Source organism: Heterocephalus glaber, unplaced genomic scaffold, assembly GCF_053883595.1.
Source record: "Heterocephalus glaber isolate CG9 unplaced genomic scaffold, H.glaber_assembly_v1.0 deba00001617, whole genome shotgun sequence".
NCBI lineage: Eukaryota > Metazoa > Chordata > Mammalia > Rodentia > Bathyergidae > Heterocephalus > Heterocephalus glaber.
In genome coordinates this window covers 41,606-52,555 of record NW_028258387.1, presented here as the reverse complement: position 1 = coordinate 52,555, position 10,950 = coordinate 41,606, and the positions used below count along the sequence as shown (strand labels likewise).

The following is a 10,950-nucleotide window of genomic DNA, read 5'->3' as shown; positions in this document are numbered from 1 at the left end:
AGACAGGGTCTCACTATGTAGCTCAGGCTGGCCTTGAACTCACTATGGAGCCCAGGCTGGTCTTGAACTCGAGGGCAATCTTCCTGCCTCAGCCTCCCAAGTGCTAGGATTACAGGCATGCACCACCACGTCCAGCCTCAATTAAGGCTTTGGAGAGCACCTTTAGTAACATGGTAAGAGACTCCTTTTCAAAGAAAAAAAGAAATGAGGTACCAATATATGCTACTACAACATCAGTAAACCCTGAAAACATGCTAGGTGCCATGTGCTATATAATACTTATTAATAATAGCCATTCTAATGAGTGTTAAGTGGTATCTCACTGTGTGCAATTTATGTTTAGTCTCACTTATCAACAGAAATTCATTTTATAGGGCCGGGGATTTAGCTCAGGGTTGTCACCACCTGCCTTGAAAGCACAAGGTTGCGAGTTCAATCCCTGGTACCAAAAAAAAAAAAGAAAAAAAGAAATTCACTTTATACTGATTTCTATGATTATATGTGGCACAGTCGCTTGAGACCTGAAAGTTACACTCATCATAAATCAATCCTATTAGAAAGATATGAAGCCAGGTGTGGTGGTGCATGCCTGTAATCCCAGCTCTTAGGAAGCTGAGGCAGGAGGACTTCTGCAAGCTCAAGGTCAGCCTGAACTACATAGTGAGACCCTGTCTCAAAACAAACAAAGTTGTGAAAGATGACAGCGCTAGGTATATAACACAATGGTAAAGCACTTGCCTAACATATGCAAGGTTCCATACCCAGTACCTCAAAAGAAAAGCGGGGGAAAAAAGATGATAAAGCTGGGTGTGCAGGCACATGCCTACAATCCCAGCACCCTGGAGGCTGAGGCAAGAGGACTGCCATGATTTGGAGGCCAGCCCAGGCTATACAAGATCCTGCCTCAAAAACATAAAATAAAACCACCTGGACATGGTGGCACATGCTTGTAATCCCAGCACTCGGGAGGCTAAGGCAGAAGGATCATTACAAATTTGAGGGCAGCCTAGGCTACATGAATACGTTCAAGGCCAGCCTGAACTACATAATGAGACTCTATCTCAAAAAACCAAAAAAGTCAAAGAATGAAGACATCTTGAACTCACTACAAAGCCCAGACTGACTTGGAACTCATGCCAATCCCTCTGTCTCAGTCTCCCTGGCGCTGAGATTATAGGTGCCCACCACCACAAGGACTAAGTTCTAAAATCCTAATGTTTTGTGTAAAGGAAAATTGTCACAAAGCAAGTTTTAACTTTGTGATCTACAGAGGTAACAGTAAAACAAACCTAGCAGCCATTTCAGAAATAAATCTTTTAATTACCCCTCATTACCCCTCAAAGATTACTGGACTTATTTTGAAGATAGAAAAATCTAAAATCAAAAAAGTTTGACTTGTCCACAACCACAGGGAGGAAAAAAACTTGTGAGATTTGGAAAATAATTTCTGATTTTCCAAAACCCCTAATGTAAGAAGAGAAACAAATACAATTTCTACTCTTTTAAGGTGAATAAAGAGATGCTGTATAGCACACAAATTTTACAGCCTCTCAGAACATTGGTCATTAACTCCTTGCTAGCTGTAACCTGAATGTGAGGCCAGACAACATTCAATTCAAACCCAGCTTTTTGGTTTTTTCCAATGTCATCAAATAACACCAAAACTCTAACTTTGTCTCTCAGATGTTTTCATCTTTTGTTAAATTTTAGTTGTTCAAACGTATAATTCTTACATTAAGTTGACAGAGAATGTTTAATCTTTCTTCTTCTTCTTTCTTTTTCCTTCCTCCTCCCCCTCCCCGCCCCCCTCCTCCTCTTCTTCGTTTTTTTTTTTTTGGTACCAGGGATCGAACTTGGGTCAGCGGAACCACTAAGCTAAATCCCCGGCCCTGAAATTGCTTCTTGACATCTTTGTTTATTTATTTTTTTGCGGGGGGGGGGGGGTACCGGGGATAGACTGACATCTTGGTCTAAATTAGAGATGTACCTGCCACTTCCGGCCTCGGGCGTTCCAGGCAAGATGGCGGAGGAGCCTGAGTCTGTGTTGCAGCTTCCTCTGTCAGCTGCGGCCTCTGGCAGCGAAGGACTTCCGGAACTCTCCCCAGAAACAGCCACACCAGAGCCCCCTTCTTGGACTGGAGTTTCCCCGGGGACAGAGGAACCTGCCGGCGATACCAACAACAAAAAAAATTGACATCCTGCTGAAGGCTGTGGGAGACACCTCTAAAATGAAAACAAAGAAGTGGGCTGTAGAGCGAACACCAAGGATCCAAGGACTCATTGATTTCATCAACAAGTTCCTTCAACTTCTGGTCTCTGGACAGTTGTCTATTTATATCAGTCCTTTGCACCTTCAGCAGACCAGGAAGTTGGAACGCTCTATTGAGTGCTTTGGCAGTGATAGCAAACTGGTCCTGCATTATTCCAAATCTCAGGCATGGGGTTGAACCACAAAGAAGAACAACTCGCTTCTCAAAATGATTTTTCATCAAGGAAATGGCTCCGAAAAGTTTTGCAGCCAGTGGCAAGAGACCTAATGAATATGAACTGCTAAGCATGTATCTGCTCTGACTCATGTATATGCATAAGAAAACATCCATAGAGTGAATCGATTCACAAAAAAATGTGATAAATGTTTATGCACAAATCACGTAAAAGATTGACATTGGAGCATCTCCATTGCTCCTGCCAATTAGTATGGTTGTTTCAGATCTGCCTCCAAGGGTGAAAAGGAGACTGAAACTATATAAACTTCATTACCAGTTCTTAAAGTCTCTGAAATTGTTTACTCACACTACTGGCACTCTTGATTTTTTTATGGTAAAAGTTGGGTTTTTTTGTACCAGGAATCGAACTTGGGTCCTTGCGCATGCGCAGCAGGGGGCAAAACCACTGAGCTAAATCCCCGGCCCCATTTATGGTAAAAGTTAACTAATTAAAGGGTTTTTGTACAAAATATTGCTTGTCTTTTCTGTAACCCACACACTAAAAAAGATACTTAATGTTTATTCTCACCCAATTGGATTCAATTGTAATATATACATTTTGTTTTCATTCCCAAGCACCACGTTTTAAGAAATGTACACTCAAGCTGGGATGAAATGACCGAAATTTGCTTGAGAATATTTCAGCAACGGAATTGGGCATAGTGGCACATGCCTGCAATCGCAGCACTCTGGGAGACTGAAGGAGTAGGACCACAAATTCTAGCCCAGCCTGAGCAACTTAATGAAACACTGTCTCAAAATTTAAAGAATAAATAAATAAATACCTGGGTCTGGAGATGTAGTTTAGTGGGTTCAATTCCCAGTACCGCAAGAAAAATGTTTTTTCGGCAAAGGGGTGTGGAGGGGGGTCAAGTGAGTCATTTGTGACAGCTATTGGCAACTCCTGAATGTGGGTGACAGGAGACAGTGATTCTTATCTTTTCTTTTGTCTATGCTTAAAAGTTTTTCACTGTAACTATCCCAAAACATGAACTCTTCCCAAAGTTACCGGCCTGGTTATAAAGCACCAGTGGCTGAATGAGGGTGGATGCTCTGGTCTTTGGAGCAAGAGGCCAAGGGTCTCTGACCAGAGCCTCCATTTTCTGCAGGGCCTGAGCACCCACCACCCCAGACCCGAGACGCTCAAACTTGCTTCGCGCCCAAACTCGACAAATCCCCCTGCGCTCGGGCTCAGGGGCCGCCGACCCGGACGTGGGGGCCGTGCTCCTGGGGTTCGGCCGAGGCTCCTGGACACGAAACCCTGCACTCGGAGGCCCCCCCGCCTCCCGCCCAGGGCGGTGGCGACCTACTCGGACCTCGGAGACCCCAGCCCACCGCCTACCCTCCAGGTCTTCACGGACCCCCGAGTCCCGGCTCGCTTCAGCGTCAGGGGCCGCGTCAGGCTCAGCCCGGGTGCGAGGCTGGCACCTCAGGGGCCAAGCCCTTAAGCAGCTCCATGAGCCCCAGCGGAATCTGCCGGCGGCGTTGTACGAACCGGGCCGCGGAGTGTGCCGCGGCTTCTCCCTCCTCACGGGCCCCGTGGGCGCCCGAGGCTCGGAGTATACGGCTCGGCTCCTTCTGGCCCCCGCGGGCATTGTTCTTGCCTCCTTGTGTCACGCCCGCGGGTTTGTGGTTTCAACCGCGCCACCCTACTTCCTAACGGCCAGCAGGCGTGGGGGTGGGGTGGGGGTTGTGACTCAGGCCGCAGGCTGGCGGGCGGGACCCCCACGACGCCGTTGCGCGTGCGCAGCTGGCGGCTTGCGGATCCCCGAGCTACCTCGAGGGTGGACCCAGTCACCTCCACCGGGGGAAACGAAAGGTAGGGGGAGGCAGGCTGCCCGTGAGGGCCTTTCCTTTGTTCTTTAAGGGCTCCTAACGGGAAGTTGGGACACAGGTGCAGAGACCACGACCAGCTGGACAATCTGTAGGAAGCCATCTGAACACAGAACACAGAGCAAAGGTCTGGTCAAGTCAGGACCAACCTGGCTGACAGGCGGAGTAATCGATAGGCCCTCCAAAACCAGTTTCAAGCCAGCCCCATAACCATTATGACTTTCTTTACAGTAAGATATTAGTAAAAGCATTACATAACTTTGTCAAAGTTAAATTACTGGTTAAAGTCCTGTATATCTTCATGGCATACCCTTATCAATTTGGCTTCCAAGATGCTACTTCTCCAATTACAGAAGAATTATTACACTTTCATGACCACATATTATAATCGTTTTCTTAATTAGTTCACTAGTACTTTACCTTACTTCCCTTACATTAACTATGAAACTCACACAAGTACTATAGATGGTCAAGAGGTTAAAACAGTTTGAATTATTCTACCAGCTATTATCCTTATCCTAATTGCCCTTCCCTCCCTTTGAATTTTATATATTATAGATGAAATCAATAATCCTTTATTAATGGTAAAAACTACAGGACATCAATGATACTGAAGCTATGCATACATAGATTATGAAGAATTAAATTTTTATTCTTATAGAATCATCACTACAGACTTAAAATCAGGAGAATTTCACTCCTTGAAGTTGATAATCGAGTCATTCTCCTTACAGAAATTCCTGTCTGACTATTAATTTTCATCCGAAGATGTTCTACACTCATGAACAATCCCATCTTTAGGACTAAAAACAGATGCAATCCCAGGAGGCTTAAATCAGGCAACCCTGACATCTTCATGCCCCAGTTTATTTTATGGTCAATGCTCAGAGACTTGTGGATCTAATCACAGTTTTGTTTTTGTTTTTTTTTTTGGTACTGGGGATCAAACTCAGGTCCTTGTGCTTGTGCAGCAGGCGGCGAAACCACTGAGCTAAATCCCTGGCCCTAATCACAGTTTTATACCTATTATAATCAAGATAGTACCCTTAAAAACATTTAAAAATTGATCATTATCAATAATATAAGGCATTATGAAGTTACGTTAGCATTAACCTTTTAAATTAAAGATCAAGAAGCTAATTCTCCATAATGATATGCCACCAGATACATCAACATGATTTGTAACTATTTTAATAATTATTTCACTATTCATTCTTTCAATTAAAAATTTCAACCTATTCCTACCCTCTAACCCTCAAACAAAATCAAAATAATAAAACAAAATACCCCTTGAGAAAAAAAATGAATGAAAATTTATTTGCCTCTTTCATTTTGTTGTTGTTGTTTTGTTTTGCTTTTTGGTACCAGGGATTGAACTCGGAACCTTCCGCTTGCAAGGCAAGTGAGGTGGCAGAACCACTGAGCTAAATCCCAGGTCCTATTTGCCTCTTTCATTCCACCAACATTAATAGGTTTACCAATTATCATTACTATTATAATATTCCCAAATATTCTATTCCCATCACCTAACCATCTAATTAATAATCACCTAGGTCAGGGATTTAGCTCAGTGGTTCCACCACTTGCCTTGCAAGCACAAGGTCCCGAGTTCAATCCCCAGTACCAAAAAAAAAATCTAACCTCATTCCAACAATGATTAATTCAATTAATTCTAAAACAAATAATAACAATACACAATACAAAAGGACATACTTGATCATTAATCTTAATATCCTTAATCCTATTTATTGCATCAACTAATCTAGGATTATTACCCCATACTTTTACCCCTGCAACACAATTATCCACAAATTTAGGCAGAGCAATTCCACTATGAGCCGGAACAGTAATATTAGTATTTTGACATAAAACTAAAAAATCATTAGCCCATTTTCTTCCACAAGGAACACCAATCCTCCTAATTCCTATACTTATAATAATTGAAACAATCAGCTTATTTATTCAACCAATAGCTTTAACAGTATAACTTACAGCCAACATTACTACAGGTCACCTACTTATTCACCTAATTAGTGGAGCTACACTAGTTTGGTTTTTTTGGTACCAGGGATCGAACTCAGGACCTTGCACTTTCGAGGCAGGCGGTGACACCACTGAGCTAAATCCCCAGCCCTATACTAGTTTTAACTATTAATTTCCCCACAGCTTTCATTACATTTATTATTTTAATATTATTAACCATTCTTGAATTCGCCATAGCTTTAATTCAAACCAACATATTTACTTAGTTAGCCTTTACCTACACGATAATGCCTAATGACCCACTAAACACATGCTTACCACAGTTAATCCAAGCCCATGACCTTTCACAGAAGCCCTATCTGCATACTCCTACTTACATCAGGATTAGTAATATGATTTCACTTTAATTCTAAAACACATCAGGATTAGTAATATGATTTCATTTTAATTCTAAATTGTAGAGCTTCTAACCAATATTCTAACCATGTGTCAGTGATGACACGATATTGTACAAGAAGGAATCTACCAAGGCCACCACACAATTATACAAAAGGGCCTCCAATATGGAATAATCCTATTCATTATTTCAGAAGTATTTTTCTTTACAGCATTCTTTTGAGTTTTCTATCATTCCAGCCTAGCCCCTACCACTGAACTAGGAGGATATTGACCCCCTACAGGAATTAAGCCTCTTAACCCATGAGAAGTTCCACTACTCAATACATCTGACCTTCTAGCATCAGGAGTTTCAATTACTTGAGCCCATCATAGCTTAATAGAAGGGAATCGAAAACATATAATTCAAGCCTTAACAATCACCATTATTGTAGGCCTTTGCTTTACAATTCTCCAAGCCTCAGAATATTTTGAAACATCATTTACCATTTCAGATGGAATTTATGGCTCCACATTCTTTATAGCCACAGGATTTCATGGTCTTCATGTTATCTTTCTGTTGTTTTTTGGGGTTTTTTTGGTACCGGGGATTGAACTTGGGACCTTGCGCTTTCGAGGCAGGCTGCAGAACCACTGAGCTAACTCCCTGGCCCAAAATGAAGATGTTATCTTGGCTTTTTCTTTTTTTTTTTTTTCTTTTTTTCTTTCTTGGTACCGGGGATCAAACTCGGGTCCTTGTGCTTGCAAGGCAGGCGGTGGAACCACTGAGCTAAATCCCCGGCCCTGGTCTTCATATTATCATTGGACCAACATTCCTTACCATTTGTCTCTTACAACAATCATATTTCCATTTCACATCTAAACATCACTTTGGATTTGAAGCAGCTGAATGATACTGACATTTTGTCGACATAGTATGACTATTCCTTTATGTATCGATCTACTGACGAGGCTCTTATTTTCTTAATATAAATAGTATAGTTGACTTCCAATCAACCAAGTCTCAGTGCATGCTGAGAGAAAATAATTAATGTAATAATCTCATTATTAATCAACTATTCTTTAGCCTTCACCCTTATCACAATTGCAATCTGACTACCACAAATAAATATCTATACAGAAAAATCAAGCCCTTACAAATGTGGGTTTGATCCTACAGAGTCTGCTGCATGACTCCCATTCTCCATAAAATTCTTCCTAGTTGCCATCGCATTTCTTTTATTTGATCTAGAAATTGCCCTACTTCTCCCCTTACCATGAGCATCACAAACTAATGATCTCATCCTAATAATCATAGTATCTCTAATACTAGTTTTTATTTTAGCACTAGGTTTAACCTATGAATGATTACAAAAATGATGAGAATGAATGGAATATGGTAATTAGTTTAATCAATAAAACAAATGATTTTGACTCATTAAATTATGATTTACTTCATAATTACCAAAATGTCTTCCATTTATATAAATATAACCATTACTTTCACAGCATCTTTTTTAGGTATAATAATTTATCAATCCCATATAGTATCATCCCTACTATGTTTCGAAGGAATAATATTATCAATATTTATCCTAGAAACCCTAATCACATTAAACTACCACTATATACTTTCACTTTTCGTACCCATTATCCTCCTTGTATTTGCTGCTTGTGAAAGAGCTGTAGGCCTGGCTTTACTAGTAATAGTCTCAAACACCTATGGAACAGATTACATACAAAACTTAAACCTACTACAATGTTAAAAATTATTTTTCCAACTATTATGCTTATTCCAGTCACTTGACTATCTAAAACCTCAATAATATGAATTAATACTTCATGCTACAGCTTACTAATTGCACTAATTAGCTTATTTACTCTTGATAAATGATATTAATAACCAAAATTTCTCATTAAATTTTTCCTCTCTTTATCTTCCCCTTTAATAAATCTCACAGTATGATTTTTTTTTTTTTTTTTGGTACCGGGGATCGAACTCGGGACCTTGAGCTTTCGAGGCAGGCACTGAAACCACTGAGCTAAATCCCCGGCCCAGTATGATTATTAATCATTGCTAGTCAACATCACCTAAAAAGTGAACCTAATAACTGAAAAAAATGTATATTTCATTATTAATTTTCCTACAAATTCTTCTAATTATAACATTTTCAGTCTCAGAAATAATTATATTTTATATTTTATTTGAAGCAACTCTAATCCCCACATTAGTTATTATCAAACAATATGGAAACCAAACAGAATGAATGAAAGCAGGATTATACTTTCTCTTCTATACACTTTTTGGATCACTCCCATTCTTAGTAGCTCTAACCTATATGCAAAACTCCTTAGGATCATTAAATTTCATACTATTCAGTTATAAAATTTCACCTTTACCACTAACATGATCTAGCAATATATTATGACTAGCATGCACGATAGCCGTTATAGTAAAGTTCCCATTATATGGTTTACACTTAGGACTACCAAGAGCCCATGTTGAGGCTCCAATTGCCGGTTCAATAGTTTTAGTGGCCATCTTATTAAAACTAGGAGGGTACAGGATAATACGAATTTCACAACCACTTGAGTCCTTAACAAATGAAATAGCATATCCATTCATTTTACTATCACTGGGAGGAATAATCATAACTAGTTCTATCTGCCTACACCAAACAGATCTCAAATCACTTATCACTTACTCTTCCGCAAGTCATATAGCATTAGTCATTGTAGCTATCCTTTCCAAACACCATGAAGTTACAGAGGGGCCACTATCCTCATAATTGCCCATGGCCTTACCTCTTCACTTTTACTTTGTCTCACAAATTCACATTATGAATAAATCCATAGCTGAACCATAGTATTAGCTCGAGGATAACAAATTATTTTTCCTCTAATGGCACTATGAGGAATTCGATCAAGCTTAACTAACCTTGCCTTACCACCAACAATCAATTTAATTGGTGAACTTCTAATCATTATTATCAACTTTCTCCTGATGCAATATTACAATTACCTTAACAGGACTAAATATACTTATTACAGCATTATATTCATTCTACATACTAATTTCAACACAACGTGGAAGCCTTCCATATTACATTAGTAATCTATCACCCTCATTTACATGAGAAAATACATTAATAATATTACACCTATTCCCACTCCTACACTTAACTTTCACTCCCAAAATTATTCTAGGAAACCTGTTCTGTAAAAATAGTTTAATAAAAACCCTCGATCGTGAATCTAAAAATAGAAAGCAGAACTGCTAATTCCACAACACCATGCCTAAAAACATGTCTTTCTTACTTTTAAAGGATGAAATTAATCCATTAGCCTTAGGAGTTAAAAATTGGTGCAACTCCAAATAAAAGTAATAAATTTATTATCTCACTTTTAGTGCTTATTATTCTAGTCTTTTCATCCAACATAACTTTACCTAAATCCTTAACCCATTCAAACTACGTAAAATCAATTATTTCATGATCATTCTTTACCAGCCTTATCCCTACCTCAATTATACTCAGGTCAAGAAGGAATATAATCTCCAACTGAAACTGAATTGCTATCCAAACCTTAAACTTCAATATAAACCTTAAATTAAACTATTTTTCCATCTTATTTATATCAGTAGCAGTCATCACATGATCAATCATAGAATTTTCACTGATATATGCACTCAGACCCTAATATTAATAAATTTTTCAAATATTTACTTCTCTTGCTTTTTTTTTTTTTTGTACCAGGGATCGAACTTGGGACCTTGCACTTTCAAAGAAGCCACCAGAACCACTGAGCTAAATCCCCGGCTGTCTTGCTTATTACTATAATAATTCTAGTTACCGCTAATAATCTTTTCCAACTTTTCATCGGATGAGAAGGAGTAGGAATTATATCATTCCTACTAATTGGATGATGATTCAGCCAAACAGACGCAAACCCCGTGGCCCTCCAAGGAATCCTATATAACAGAACTGGAGACATCAGATTCGTAATCTCAATAACATGACTTTTACTAAATTTCAATTCATGAGAACTTCAACAACTATTCTTTTTTGGTATCGGGGATCAAACTCTGGACCTTGCGCTTGCAAGGCAGGCGCCAGAACCACTGAGCTAAATCCCCGGCCCTATCAACTATTCTTAATGTAGGATGAAACAGACCTCATCCCACTATTAGGACTACTACTTGAAGCAACTGGAAAATCAGCTCAATTCGGACTTCACCCCTGACTTCCCTCAGCAACAGAAGACCCTACACCAG

At 39.6% G+C, this 10,950-nt stretch overlaps 1 protein-coding gene and 1 pseudogene across 1 annotated transcript in view; one reads left to right on the top strand and one right to left on the bottom strand.

Annotated features, from left to right (window-relative positions):
* Positions 1-1,952: 1,952 nt before the first annotated feature.
* Positions 1,953-2,554, top strand: LOC101714421 (ubiquitin-like protein ATG12 pseudogene; annotated as a pseudogene).
* The window catches only part of LOC110348137 (uncharacterized), a gene marked incomplete at its 5' end in the record, with an annotated part of 31,788 nt that continues 22,825 nt past the window's right edge, over positions 1,988-10,950 (bottom strand). Inside the window, 2 exons of the mRNA XM_087196833.1 lie at positions 1,988-2,162; positions 3,272-3,390. Coding sequence (XP_087052959.1) covers positions 3,378-3,390 — 13 coding nt within the window. The remainder of the gene's footprint in view (positions 2,163-3,271; positions 3,391-10,950) is intronic.